Source organism: Chiroxiphia lanceolata, chromosome 15 (assembly GCF_009829145.1).
Source record: "Chiroxiphia lanceolata isolate bChiLan1 chromosome 15, bChiLan1.pri, whole genome shotgun sequence".
NCBI classification, from domain to species: domain Eukaryota; kingdom Metazoa; phylum Chordata; class Aves; order Passeriformes; family Pipridae; genus Chiroxiphia; species Chiroxiphia lanceolata.
Window position 1 is genome coordinate 9,256,064 of NC_045651.1, and position 14,415 is coordinate 9,270,478.

At 51.1% G+C, this 14,415-nt stretch overlaps 2 protein-coding genes across 2 annotated transcripts in view; both read left to right on the plus strand.

Annotated features, from left to right (window-relative positions):
• Nucleotides 1-9,530, plus strand: part of STK10 (serine/threonine kinase 10) — a 46,765-nt gene extending 37,235 nt beyond the window's left edge. Inside the window, exons 10-19 of the mRNA XM_032703163.1 lie at nt 371-501; nt 2,293-2,416; nt 3,897-4,076; nt 4,250-4,342; nt 4,505-4,634; nt 5,033-5,157; nt 5,661-5,849; nt 6,161-6,286; nt 6,544-6,657; nt 6,773-9,530. Of these exons, the coding sequence (XP_032559054.1) occupies nt 371-501; nt 2,293-2,416; nt 3,897-4,076; nt 4,250-4,342; nt 4,505-4,634; nt 5,033-5,157; nt 5,661-5,849; nt 6,161-6,286; nt 6,544-6,657; nt 6,773-6,913 (1,353 nt within the window). The 3' untranslated portion in view covers nt 6,914-9,530. The remainder of the gene's footprint in view (nt 1-370; nt 502-2,292; nt 2,417-3,896; nt 4,077-4,249; nt 4,343-4,504; nt 4,635-5,032; nt 5,158-5,660; nt 5,850-6,160; nt 6,287-6,543; nt 6,658-6,772) is intronic.
• A 4,494-nt stretch (nt 9,531-14,024) lies between these two features.
• SH3PXD2B (SH3 and PX domains 2B) overlaps nt 14,025-14,415 on the plus strand; it is a 69,078-nt gene continuing 68,687 nt past the window's right edge. The window contains exon 1 of the mRNA XM_032703279.1: nt 14,025-14,145. Coding sequence (XP_032559170.1) covers nt 14,074-14,145 — 72 coding nt within the window. The 5' untranslated portion in view covers nt 14,025-14,073. The remainder of the gene's footprint in view (nt 14,146-14,415) is intronic.

The following is a 14,415-nucleotide window of genomic DNA, read 5'->3' on the forward strand; positions in this document are numbered from 1 at the left end:
CCACACATGGAATTGTTCTCCCCAGTTGGTCCCACAGAAGGGGAAAAGAGTCTTTTGGGTTTTACAGGGAGTAAGCCATGAAGAGGCTTAGATCTTGTTAGATCATGGTTTAGCTGGACACGGTGAGAAAGGGTCTTTGGGTGCTGGGTTGTGTCTCTTCCAGGTCAGGTTTCTGCAAGGTGGTAGCAAGGCTGTGCAGCTTGAATCTCCAAATGGGCCGATGATTTGTGCTCCATGTGGTTTCCTTGTGTGTGTTCTTCATGAACAAATGGCATCAAAATTGCTCTGAGGCTTCCAGCTGTTGCACCCCATGCAACAAGCCAGGGAGCTCCTTCATGGCCTCCTCCTTTCCCCTCCTTGCCAAACTCAGGATTCCCGGATGCACAAGAAGACGCTGAAACGCACCCGCAAGTTCGTTGTGGATGGAGTAGAGGTGAGTGTCACCACCTCGAAGATCATCAGTGAGGATGAGAAGAAGGATGAAGAAATGAGATTTCTCAGGCAAGTGGGTCACTGGGATGGAGGGCAGGGCAGGGCACTGAGACAGGATAGGGTTTTCTTCCCTACAAGCTAATCCAGGAATGACCTGAAGTGCTCTCATTTCCCATCTTCATTCCACTTGGACAGCACAGCTGTCCAGTGTGGACATCACTTCCTTTAGCTTTTCCTTGGCTGGCACAGGGCTTGCTGTACCACTAAGCTGAGCTCTGTTTGCATGTAGGGGAAAAGTGCAGCAAGACTGTGACAAGGGAAGCTTGTGCTGTGGCTGGCTCTGTCCTTTGGGGATGACTGAATGTGTTCTCAGGGCTGGAGATGCCTGGCTTAATGGAAATAAGAACAGAAATCTTCTCAAGATGCTCCTCTTCCTTTTGTTCATGTACCTCCTCAGACTTCATTAACAGAAAGGCCAAGGGAGTTGTAAACTCCTCGAGCATCATTTAATATTCATGGGTGTATCCTCCCTGCTTAAACCTTTATGACTCCTTCGCAGATCTTGCAGCTTTCAAACCTCCATGACCTATTCTAAAAAAGAGGAACTGCTGTTTCTAGCACTGAAATTAAAAGGTCCTTAAAATAATTAAAATACAAATTGTTTTGTTTGATACTCTATTCTAGGCTCCATTGTGTTGCTCTCAGGGATTCCCCGAGAGTATAATTTGTCCCAAGCACTTTGTGTCCCTGTGGCAACCTTATTCCTAGGCCCCAATATCAGATCTATGCAGAAGCTCATAAGCTATTAATTTTTGTGTGAGAAGTGCATGTAACCCCAATAAAACAAGGGGAATATGTGTACTAGCATACAGAGAATTTCCAGGTACACCTTTCATGGAATCGTGGAACCACGGAATGGTTTGGGTTGGAAGGGACCTTCAAGATCATCTCATTCCACCCCCTGCCATGGGCAGGGACACCTTCCACTACACCAGGCTGCTCCAAGCACTGTCCTGGCCTTGAACATTTCCAGGGATGGGGCAGCCACAGCTTCTCTGAGCAACCTGTGCCAGGGCCTTTTCTTGTTTCATGGTCTCGTTTTGAAAGAAATGGTGCCAAAGTGTTCTTCCCAGCAGGGCCCCTGGGGAGGGTTGTACTCAGTGTGTGGGGTTAATGCACAGCAGTGGAAGTCATGATGAGGATCCTGCATGGGAGAACTCCTGCTGCTGCTCCATTTGCCATCAGTGATTTCCAGCTGGATCAGGCACAGACATGGCAAATGGGCTCAAACACAACCCTCTGAGCACAGGCTGCCTTTTACTGAGTGTGAAGCTGGATGAGAGGAGTGATGCAATGTTATGATGGATAGGTCAGAAATTGGGAAAACCACTCTTTCTGCCACCCAGGTGTGAGCCAGAACTGATGCAGAGCATAGGTGCCAGGCCAGAGCAGCACCAGCTTGGCCTCAGCTTTGCTTTGAAAATCAGAGTCCTAACCCAGCTGGCAGAATGGGTATTTTGGGTGCTGGTTGGGGTAGCAGTGACTGCAGAATCACCTTAGGAGCTTTGACAGGGCTTGTTTGAGAAGCTGTGAGTGCTAATAGGCCTTACCTGTGAAAGCTGATGGTTTTCCCAGCAGTTCCCATAATTAGCATCCTGCTTCCTCACGGCGTCACAGAGCCTGGGAGCATATCAGTCAGGTGGCACTTACCTCCTGCCTGTGCTCAAAGCAAGTGGCAGGATGGCTGCTGTAGTACTGTAGTGCAGTGGCCTTTTATTCTGCCATCTCTGCTCACCCACATGCCTCTGCACTTGTCTGACTCTGTATTTTTCTCTCTCCCTCCATTTTAACCCTCTGCAGGCGCCAGGAGCTGCGGGAGCTGCGTCTCCTTCAGAAGGAGGAGCACCGAAACCAGGCCCAGCTCAACAACAAACACCAGCTGCAGCTGGAGCAGATGCTCCGGCGCTTCGAGCAAGAAATGATGGTACATGGGCAGGGGAAGCTCCTGGGAATAAGCTGGTTTGACTTCTCTGCAGGTGCCCTACAAAACCCCACAGAGGGTGATGCTCCCTGGCTTGCAACGACCTTGGGGTATCACATCCAGAGGGAGCAAAAATGTCAAGGAACCCCTTTGGGATGTGAGGCATGGGATGGCTCTGTGGAGGATGGAGGCTTTTGTGGGCATTGAGCACAAGCATTCTGCAGCTTGGGAAGCGCTGATGGCCTTTGCCTGGTGGGGTGTTGCAGGGGGAAGGATTGTTCTGGACTTCCCCTCTTTATTGACCTTTTCTTGTATGTCTTTTCATGGCTACTGTAAGAAATAGTTTATAGTCCTGTTGTATTCCATGGGGAAAAATCCTTTAAATGAGAAAGCAATGTGGCCAACATGTGACAGCAGGAAATCTGGCAGGCCTATGAGTGTAAATTGAATAAAGATAAACCGGGCTCACAAACTCAGTCCCTTCATGGCCAGCTTCTGTTGAAGTACACAGAATAGTTTGGGTTGGAAGGGACCTTCAAGATCATCTCGTTCCAACCTCCCTGCCATGGGCAGGGACACCTTCCACTAGAACAGGTTGCTGCAAACTCCGTCCAACCTGGCCTTGAACACTTCCAGGGATGGGGCAGCCACAGCTTCTCTGGGCAACCTGTGCTAGGGCCTTACCACCCTCACAGGGAAGAGTTTCTTCCATATATCTAACCTAGATTTCCCCACTTGCAGGGAAGCCCCTTTAAAAGATGGCTCAGGAAAGCTTTAAATACCCCTTTATTAATCCACCCTGCGTGTGTTCCTGGAAGCCCCATCCCCTCATGGAAGGCTGGGAGCCCTCACTTATTCCTGGGCTTTGTTGTATTTCTACAGTCTTGATGTGCCATATCTGTGAATGCCCATCTTGGCAAGTCACTTTTCATTTGTGGGATTTATTCACCATGCAATGTGCTGTGCAACACCCCCAAACCTGCTTCCTTTGCTCTTTCCGCGGGGCAACCTGCTCTTGACTCCTGGGTGGTCCATCCCTGCGAGCTGCAGGCAGGGAGAGATTGGACACAAGGACACTGTTGGAGCACAGAGCCTCAAACTTGGAAATCCTTACCTGCAGAGAAAGAGCTGTTCTACTTGAGCCAATATTTGCCCAGACCTTGGGTCCCAGTGGGATATTGTAAATCAGGACGTAAAGCAGGAGAAAGGCTTGAAGTGTATCAGTGCCAGAACAAGTTAAAAAATCAGTTAAAGTGCTGATGCTAGAGCTGGCTCTGCCCTGTGTGCTTTGTGGGATGTTAGCTGAAAATTTCCCTCCTCTCTGTTTAGTAAAGAAGCTCAATGGCTCAATCCAAGCGAGGACAGTCCCCCACTCCTTTCTTTTTTTCTTTTCACTTCTTTTTATTTTTTAACTTCTGGAAGGAAACAAAGTGGAGAGGAGGCTGAAGTTGACCTCTGTTTCCTTTGTTCCCTTCCCATACAGGCAAAGAAGAAGTTCTATGACACAGAACTGGAAAACCTGGAACGGCAGCAGAAGCAGCAGATTGAGAAGATGGAACAAGATCACTCCCTGCGCCGGAGGGAGGAGGCCAAGCGCATTCGCCTGGAGCAGGAGCGGGACCATGTCAAATTTCTGGAGCAGCTGAAGCAGATGAAGAAGGAGGTAAAAATAGGGATAGGAGGGAGGAAAGCTGGTTTCCTGCATTTCTTTCTTCCAGGAAAGCTTCAGCATTTCTCCATGGCACAGCTTGAGAGGGAAGCAGTTGTTGGTGTTTTAGGTGGGGTTGTTCTTAGCCTAGAATTACCTGCAGATAAATCTCATTTCCCTCCCCGAAGGTCAAGAACGAGGTTGAGAAGCTGCCACGGCAACAGCGCAAAGGGAACATGAAGGCGAAGATGGATGACTTCACCCAGAAAAAACAAACCATGGTAAGGCTGAGAGAAAATTGCCACAACTCCAAGACTGGGAAGTGCATAGTAGACAGAAGCATCCTTCCTCCCTGGGGAACTGGCAGCTTCTAAAACACCACCAGATGCTTTTCAAGTTGCAGCAGACGGAGGGCTCATGGTGGTACCGCTGGTTTCTTCCAGGAACAGGAGTTCTTGGCCAAGCAGAAGGAGGACCTGGAGCAGGCCATGAAAAATATAACTGCCCAGAACAAAAGGGAGATCTGCGACAAGGAACGCGAGTGCCTGAACAAAAAGCAGCAGCTCATGAGAGGTGGGTGGCAAAGGCTGTAAAGGAGGAAAGGGAATGCTGTAACCATGGGTTTATCCAACGCTGGCTCTTCCCACGCAGCAGATGCTGTGACAGAGTTGCAAGCTGGCAGGATGGGATTTAGAAAAAAACAGCCTTGCCAGATCCTGTCTAAATGTTTAACAATAATAATACTTAGTGCTTGCATCTTCAAAATATGAACCAATTAGGCTTCATAATTGAAAGAAATTACTCTCCAATATGGTTCGTAACCAATTTCTCATGGAAAACAGGAGGTGAATGATCACCCCCCACATCTGTTGCACTGCTCGTGTGTAGGGATCTCTTGAGCTTGGGATGCTTTGTGTGACCAAGCTGAGGATCCAGGGTGGGTTGTCTCCTAACCCTCCTCCTTTCCACAGATCGGGAGGCCTGCATCTGGGATCTTGAAGAGCGTCAGCAACAGGAGAAGCACCAGCTTGTCAAGCAGCAGCTGAAGGACCAGTATTTCCTCCAGAGGCATGAGCTGCTCCGGAAGCATGAGAAGGTGAAGACTTAGCACCTTCCTACACTGGTGCGGGTCAACAAAGCATCTGAGTGTTCCTGGGTGTTTCCCTTGAGGCTGTAAGTGAGTAAGGGTGGGTTAGGAGTTGAGGGACTTGGTCATTATTAGTGAAAAGGGACCAGAACAATGCTCGTGTCAGCCGCCTTTCCTGGGACATGTATTCTGTGCTGCGTGCGTTTAATGTGCGTAAAATGCTGCGTGCTGTGAATTTTGGGGGCTTTTCTGGAAATCTGTCACTGTCTGGTATTTGGCATGGTTGATTCCCAGAGCAGTGAGTGAAGACTGGCATGTTCCTTTCAGCACTCTTCTCCTTTGCTTTCACAGCATGTTCAGTAGCTGCCTTCACCTCTTGTGGAGCTGTCAGTCACCAGCCACTTCCATGGTACTCCCAAATCTACTCTCTTGGCTCTCTCTCTTCTCCTCAGCACTTTCTTGTTGAGATGTCCCGAGATGTCCCTCCTCCTCTGATACTTGTCTCCCTGCAGGAAAGGGAGCAAATGCAGCGATACAACCAGCGCATGTTAGAGCAGCTGAAAATTAGGCAGCAGCAGGAGAAAGCCCGGCTCCCCAAAATCCAGCGGAGCGAAGGGAAGACACGCATGGCCATGTACAAGAAGAGCCTTCACATCCACTCCAGTGGGAGTGCATCCGAGCAGCGGGAGAAGATAAAACAGGTCAGGTCTTGCAAAGGGCACCAGAGTTGAGGTTTGGCTTGGGGGTGAAGTACTTCACTGGCCTGTTGGTGGAAAGGAGGTTGGAAAAATGCAACTATTCCTACTTCTAATCCACTTCAGGATGTCAGATGTCTTTGCATTTGGGGCATCAGGTGTGGTTTTCAGCACTGTTTCCACTGTGACTGGTGTTGGGAACATCCTCAGGGCTTTTCCTTCCTTCCTATATAATAGTGTGAGCTGGCCAGTCTCTTAAGCAGCTTCAGAGACCAGAGCAACTCTTTCAAATGGGCACCTGCTTTTCTCTCTTCTAGTTTGCTCTTCAGGAAGAGAAGAGGCAAAAAGCAGAGCGGCTGCACCAGCAGCAGAAACACGAGTCACAGATGAAGGACATGCAGGCCCAGTGCGAGAGCAACACGAATGAGCTCCAGCACCTGCAGGTACATGTCCCTTGTGGGTCTGTCTGCCAGAGCTCCCCATGTGGTTCTTAGTCTCTTAAGAAGTGCCTGCAGAGGACTGTCAGTGAATGGGACCTGATGTCCCCTTGCTCTTGCCTTGAGAGGTTTTTGTGGCCGTGTCTAAATGTGCCCTGGAGCTCAGAGCTCTGATTGTCTCTGGCTGAGGCGAATCCTGTTTGACCACTAGATTTACAGTCCTGGCTGCTTGATGGGTGCTCTGTTTCATGGTCTGTTTTTAGAATGAAAAGTGTCACCTCTTGATCGAGCACGAAACTCAGAAGCTGAAATCCCTGGATGAGAACCACAACCAGCACATGAAGGAGTGGCGAGACAAGCTGAGGCCACGAAAGAAGGTAATGCCTCCTTGGTGGGAGAAGTGTGTCCTGCTTGGCTGGTTGGAGGGGACAGTATCCATAGCTCCAGAACAATCTCAAGTACAGCTCTTGTGTGTGTTCTCTTTTGCTTAAGGCCCTGGAGGACGAGCTGAACCAGAAGAAGCGTGAGCAGGAGATGTTCTTCAAGCTGAGCGAGGAGGCAGATGGACAGATGCCAGCATCCCCAACCAAACACGCCAAGTTTGTCCCTTTCAGCTCCTCAGAGAGCTTATAACATCTCACAGCTGGCAGGCCACCAGCTGGTACTGACTGTGTCCTCCTGGGCTGCAGGTGGGCAACTTGGACGATCCTCTCGGCAGCCTCTTCTTACAACAGCACCCTCCTGTCCCCTCACTCTGTCTGGGATAAATGTGATCCTTGAACTGTGGGATGCTGACTGGAAGTTGTGGTGGCTTCCCCAGGAGCTGGCCTGCTCAGCATGGCTCCAGGCTGGGAAGTGGGGCAGGACCCTTTCTGGATTGTACTTGCACTGTGAGCTGGATGTGTCACCTCTCACGTGAGCCTGGTGCTCACCTGGCTGGTCAGCTCAGACTGAAGCAATAACCACTCTGAACAGGAGAAACAAGCCATGGCTCCTGCCCTCTGTGCAGGGGGTGTCACCCTCTCTCTCCACTGTGACTGCTCCTTCTCCTGGTCCTCTCTAAGGACTCACCTGGGGCAGAGCAGCTTTGGCATTGTCTTAAGATAACTTTGGCCTTGAGGGCCCCCAACACTTGCCTTACACTGATTTCTATCCACTGTGGTCTTTTTTGCTTAAGGGAGAGACAGTGATTTGGGGCTTTTTGCCTTTGAGTAAGGAGTGTTGGGTTTTTTGCTTCCTCTTTCTCTGTATAGTCTATATAGACTGTGCAGAAAGGGGACTGGCTGGATGTCCTCCCAAACATCTGCTTTTTCCTTTGCCGCGACCACTGCAGACCCTCTGGCACCCAGCTAGCACTGTCTTTTCAGGGACTGGATTAAGGTGTAATTAAACTGTTCAGCTGGCTGCAGGCTTTTGTCCTTAAAGAAGTGTATGTGCATGTGCAGAGGAGGAGGTTTGTAACAGTGATGAGACAGTGAAGTGCCTGTCATGGTCATGTGCCTTTTGGTAAGGACAAGTGGGAGGCTGAAGAGCGTTACTGCCAGAGCTCTCATGATCTCACGTGCTTGAGACTTTTTTTAAAGTGCTCTATATGTGTGGGCCATGTGGGTCAGCCAGTCTGGCCACTCTGCATCAGGGTTATGGGCTGCAGAGCATCATTTGGAAGGAATAAAGGAGTCGTGAAACATGGGAAGAGGAGATGCAAAGGCAGGTCATGGTGGCTTGTCACTGTCAGCATCACTTTGTCCACTGATGTCTCATCTCCTTATGATGTGCCACAGTTTCTTGGATGGTTCTCCTGACTTTCAGCATGGACTCAGGCTGCAGAGTGGCAGAGCAGTGGCAGGTCCAGCCCTCTGTCCTTTCTGCTTCATGGTGATGTGTCTCCTCCACCTGCACCAGGCAGGGAGGGCTTGGCTGAGCTTCTGGGTAGGACTCAGACCTGGGTAGGGGGTCAGAGACCTCAACGGCAGCACCTTTTTTACACAATCCAAAGGTATAAGGTAGCACTTAAATTTTTCTGTCTGTTCATCTCTGGACAGCATTGTTTGTTTTAAACCTGCTCCTCTAGCAGTAAAAAAATGTTTCTGCTTAAAAAAGTAAAAAAAAAAAAAAAAAAGGTGGTTATTTGAAAGTCTCAAATATTGATGTAGAGACATACTGGCATTTCAGAGAAAGGTGGTATGTGATGTGCCACACTTGTAGGTACTGAGCTGAAGGAGTCAGCCCCCAAGTCTTTAACTCTGTATCTGAGGTGTGCATTTCGTACCCATTTAGAGTTCCTCGTACATATTTCTAAGCTTCCTGCAAACTAGCAAGACTACATCTATTTGGGCCATTCCAGGTTACTTCTGAATCCACACCAACAGTGTCTCTGTTGAACACAGGCAGGCTGCCTGCCCCATCTCCAAAAGCATGGACTGTGCCTTTCAGATGTGACAGTGCCAGGTTGGGAGCTGTCGTAAAATTAATGAATGAGGGATGTTCCTGAATCAGGACAATGGGCTGGTTTGAGCCTTTTAATCGCATTAGAAATGTGTTACAGCAGCCCCACTGGTTTTGTTCCTGGTCCTGCAGGGGTCAGGCTGAGCTGTTCTATGAAGTGGTTGGTGTCACAGAAACCAGTGCCTGGTGCCTGTCCTTCATATCTTACATGTAACTTGCAGAAGGATGTCCTGCAGCACACTGGTCACACTGAAGGGCATTGCTGCCTCTGACTGCCTTCTCCACCAGCTCAGGGAGCATCAACTCTCTCTGGATATTTTGCAGCCGTGAGGAAAGACTGTTTCTGGGGGCTCTTAAAGAGCTGATGCAATGCCCTCCATGGTAAATCAGTTGTCCCTTTCTCCAGCCCAGCTTGTTTGCAGCCTAGAGCAAACAACACAATTTTGCTAACAGAGGGTAGGATTGTTTCTATCTGCTGCGTTTTCCTTGTTCTCTGTTTCCTCTCTGAGTGTGCCAGGGCTCTAATACCATCTTCTAGAAGGGGGCAGGAGAGCACATCATCTGATTGTCTCGTTTACAGGGTGGTTATATTTTCACTCCTTTCAAAAGAGGATATTTTTGTTGTTTCCTGTTCAGAAGGAACCACAATTAAACCCAGCTTACCTTTGAGAGGGGATGGGATACCATTTTAAAAAATATGGCTTTGAATAAAAAGGGTTTTTTTAATATTTTGTAAAGTGACTCCAGTGGGGCCACCACTATGACCTGAAGACCCCTCTAATAAAGTAACAGACTGAGAAACCTGGGCATGTGTCTGATTTTGTGTGTGATCACTGACTGTGGCCTCAGACCAGCTTTGCTTCTAGTCTAGGGTTTGCTGATTTACAGAAACCTCCAGAGCCACTTCTGGCGTTTGAATCTTGCAAGGCTGAACTTCCAGTTCTTTGAAATCGATTTAGAGACTCTCCTGCTGGGTGCTGCAGCTCCAGGGCAGGAACGTGTTTGCGATGAGGCTGAAACTGGTGAAGCTGAATTGAAGCAGCGATTGCCTCGTTTGGTGTTAAGATGGTGCTGGGCTGACCCTGCTTGGTGATGAGCGGGTATTGCATCCTGTCGTGTGAGTGCAAACCACTCAGGCGTGGATTTTTCTTCCTATTTAATTAGCTTGCCTGGCTTTAGCAAGAGATTTCAGACAAATGCCTCAGCTCCCTTGCTTTGGTGGGACAAGGAAGTCTCGGGGATGCCTCTTTGTCTCTCCCCACGCTGACCCCTGCCAGGGAGTGCTTGGGAAGCATTGTAGGACCGGGATGCAAACCATGTCTTCTCCTGTCAGCACAGGGGCAGACCTCTGCCTCCTCCCTCAGGTTGTTCAGAAAAGCTCCCACCACCTGTGTAACCAAACACAGGGCCTGCATGGCCTTTGTTCTCTGCTCAGAGATTTTTACCTGCCAGTTTAATTATGATTTCTTTCAAGGACACGCAGTGTGCGAGGGCAGATTTTACATGAGCCCATGGAGCTGGCGTGAGTTTCCCCTCACTTTTGGAAGGTTGCTCCAGAGTCTGCCAACTTTTACCTTGGATTTCATGCAGGAAATGACCCTGCTACCAGTGTCCACCATGGTAGGTAAAACTGCAGGATGTGAGTTCAGGTGAGATGTTGAAAGGGAGATGGAGTTGGTACTGTAAGTTGTTAGTGGTGGGGTTTTAAATAGGCAGCACTGTGGTGAGAGGACAAGCAAAGCCCGAGGGTGCCTGTCTCCTTGCTTCACAAGATTGTAAGAAATGGAATAGCTGAGGACACATAATTAGTCATCTTTGTTTATGTGTACCAGGACTGCACTGTCTCCTGGGACACACTGGCCTCACTCAGTGTATCCCAGTGAAGCAGAGGATCTCATGGGAATATTTAACTTCATCTGCATGTCCTTGGCAGTGCCTGAGGGGAGCTTCAACCATGAGGATTCAACATATATTTATAAGTACCATGTATTCCAGAAATAACTGTTAGCTACCAATCTGTCCTGGTGCAATGCTGAAAACAGAGCAAAAATAAAAATATTTCTTATTTTTTAAAAATAGAGATGACAGCCCTGAAAACTTACTGATGCTGCAGCAGGTGTAGCATTCCCTGTGGTTATACCCTGTCACACCTGGGCTCCAGACTCCTCTGAGCTGCCCAAGGGCTTTTGCAGCATTCGTGCTGTGATTGGGATGATAAAACTCTCTGGGGAGAGGAAAATCAGGGCAGGCAGGGAGAGTCATGGAGCTGGAGCTTGTACCTAACTCCCTTCCTCCTGTGACTGCATATGGGCTCCCTCCATCGCTGCAGGAGGGCAGCTGGAGGTGAGCAGTGCCATAGGCATGTCCTGCAAAAGTCACCTGCATCCTGTTAAACTAAATGCTGTTGAGTGTTCTCCTGCTGCACTGGCACTAAATTTGGTTTAATTCTCCAAATGCCAAACTTCCCAGGGCTCGAGGAAGCCCAGCCTCTCCAGAGGCCGTGGCTCTGCCTTGCTGATGGGGTTTGTCGTTGCTCCTCTCCTGGGTGGGATGGGGCTGGGTGCCAGGGGAATGTTGCCCTGCCACCCCACCTACGACTCCCCTGGACTTGATTTCCAGACTTGCAGGAGATGGAGGGGAGATGTCTGCTGTTCTTTCTCTTGCTCACTAGGTGGCATGACACTGAAGTGCCGGAGCTGAGCTGTCCCGCTGCGCCAAAAGGATCGCTTGCTCTTTTCCCTGGATTTGTCACTCTCTATGGCATCCCTTTCACCAGATCTCTGCTTCTCATCAGGGCTTCAGTACTTTGTCTCCTGCTCCAGCATTAGCCTTAGGAGTTATCCAGGTTTCCCCTGCCCACTGTGTGCCAGGAAAGCCTTCTCATTTGAGGGCTGAACATCCCCTCCATGGGGTCTGCTTCTCCCTGCTACCATACCTCTGTGCAGGGTGGGTACAACCTGCTGCCAGGCCTGCTGTCATGGGTGGCATCCACAACACGCACCTAAAACCTGCAATACAGGGGTCACAGCAGTGGAAAATTGTTCCTGGTGACAGCTAAGAATCAGTGAGATCCGGCCCCAGTGAAATGGTGGGAAACCACTGCTCCCTTGGGCTTTAGCTGCAGAGATTTGCCCTCTGTTGGGGTAGGAGCATAATTTTTGACTAATCTTTGTGAAGAAGCTCAGGGAAGATGGATGCATTTGTTCTGTACACAGGGAGGACCAGGACCATCTACACTCATCTCAACAGCTCTCATCAGACTTGTTAATTAAACACAGGAGCCATTTTGCAGCATTAGCTGTGGCTGTCTCTGCTTGTTCATGGGTGCTCGTTAGCTGTCAGGCTGCGGCTGCTGCCTGGTGCTGTTGGGGCCCAGGAGCAGTGGAGTCCCTTCAGCAGGTCACAGTGCTGGGAAAGGCCATGCAGATGTTTAAGTGCTTCTGTGACTTAGTTTATCCTTTTAGCACGTGAAGACCAGTAACTGTTTCATTCCTGTCTCAATCTGCTTTCTCTGATGTTCCACATCTCAGTGTGCACTCCTTCTCTTACCAACATGAGACATAGCTGCTTTAGATGTTTTCCTCACCATCCTTTGGAGGACCTCTGCATTTTTCAGGGCTTTTAAAATGAGTATAACTCTCTCTGCTCCAGCCTGGGCAGTCTACACAAGGTCAGAAGCTGCAGTTCTGCTGCCTGTTGGCGCTATTCCAGGCTGTTGATTAGCCTCAGCACCCCTCCTGAATGTCAGGGCTTTCCTGAGAGGAGAAGGAAGGGAGGACTCTACAGGTCCTATCTATGGCCTCCTGCCTGCCTACCTTCACCACATGTCTGACTGAGGAGTGATAACTGGGACAGGGATGGGAGCAATGTGCAGCTGGTCCACATGTAAACCAGCCCTGAGTCTTCACACCAGGAAGCACCAGGGAGGTCATCAGTGGCATGATGTCCCCTTCAGACAGCCTAGCAACCTTCCTGCAGCCAGCCCTGCAGGGGCACCGTGGGCTTGGGCTTTGCTGAGGGGGAGCAGGATGAAGATGAGCCCTTTGGGAGGGGCAATAAAGCACTGGCAACCTGCCTGCACCTCCATTAATTCTCTAGGGTGGTTGTAGCAAAATTAATAGTGTTTAAAAAGAGCCACATTTAAGGAGCCGCTAAGGAGTGGGATGAGTTGTTTATGATTAAATTAAATTCATATGAAAACTAATGACCTGCCAGTGTAAGCCTTGAGTAACTTTATAATGTAATTAAAAGCCCAACAGGGAAGAGAGCTGTGGTTATGCCACGTGTTGAGGAGCCACTGGGAAGATGGGGGCCAGGGGTAGTGCTGATGCAGAGAAGCACCTGGTCACTGCCTTGTCTCCTTTGCTGGCCCAAGGACAGAGCTGGGCACGGAGCATGGCAGGAGGGGTGAGCTGCCTGGGAGGAGAGGTGGATGTGGTGGCTCAGCTCCTGGCTCCCAGGGGTAGAACCATAGAATGGTTTGAGCCAGAAGGGACCTTAAAGATTATCTAGTTCCAATCCCTCTGCCACGGGCAGGGACACCTTCCACTAAACCAGATTACTCCAAGCCATCTAACCTGGCCTTTAACACTTCCAAAGACGGGCCATTTACAACTTCTCTGGGCAACCTGTGCCAGGGCCTCACCACCCTCACAGTCAAGATTTTCTTCCTAATATCTAATCTCAGCCTACTCTCTGTCAGCTTGAAGCCATCCCCCCTTGTCCTGTCACTACATGCTCCTGCAAGTAGTCTCTCTATGCAGGTATGTGGGTTGTCCTGGGCAAAGCAGTTCTGCTGATTTGACCACACCAAAAGCCAAGACAGACCTCTTCCTGCTCATTGCCTGGATCCTTTAGGGTTGTGGTTATTGGTAGCCAAGCCGGAGCCACCTTGGGGGCCGCCGTGATGGGACACGAGCGCGGTGAAGAAACAAGAGCTGGTGATGGAGCGCACGCACAGGCAAGCGGGGCAAGCCCGGACCCCTCCAGCCCCTCCAACCACGTCCCCGCGAGGGACAGCGCTGTGCGCTCAGACACCGCCGGGCTCCGAGACGGAGCGGGGACACCGCGGGGCGCACCCGCGGGGCTGGACGGTCCCTGCCGGGGGAGACGCGCGGGGCGGGTGCTGCCGGCCGCCCCTTTAAGCGGACGGCGGTGGGGCCGCCCCGCCGGCCGGGATAGGCCGGGGCGGGCCGGGGCCGCCTCCCGCCCCCGGCAGCGGGCGGCGCGGCGGGGCTCGGCTGGGCTCGGCTCGGCTCGGCGCTGCAGGCTCCGGTCCCGGCTGCGAGCGCCAGTGCCTCCCCCGCGCCTCCGCCGCTCCCGCGGGCTGCGAGGGGCCGAGCAGCGGCATGCCCAGGCGGAGCATCGCGGAGGTGAAGGTGCTGGACGTGCAGAAGCGGCGCATCCCCAACAAGCACTATGTGAGTGGCGCGGCTCCGGGCGCCCGCTCCGCCGAGCCCGGCCCTGGGCAAACAAAGGCCGGGCGCTGCCGGCCCGCGGGCGGCCCCGCTCCCGCACGGAGCTCCGGGAAGGGAGGAAAGAGGAGGAGGAGGAGGAGGAGGAGGGCGGCAGCGCTGCCGGGTCTGCCGCACCCACCCCGGCGTCTCCCGTGCGGGTCATCCGGTGCCCCCTGCCAGCGTGGGGATGTGCCGCCTCTTCCCCCCAGACCCCGCTCCCGGGGCAGCGCCGGT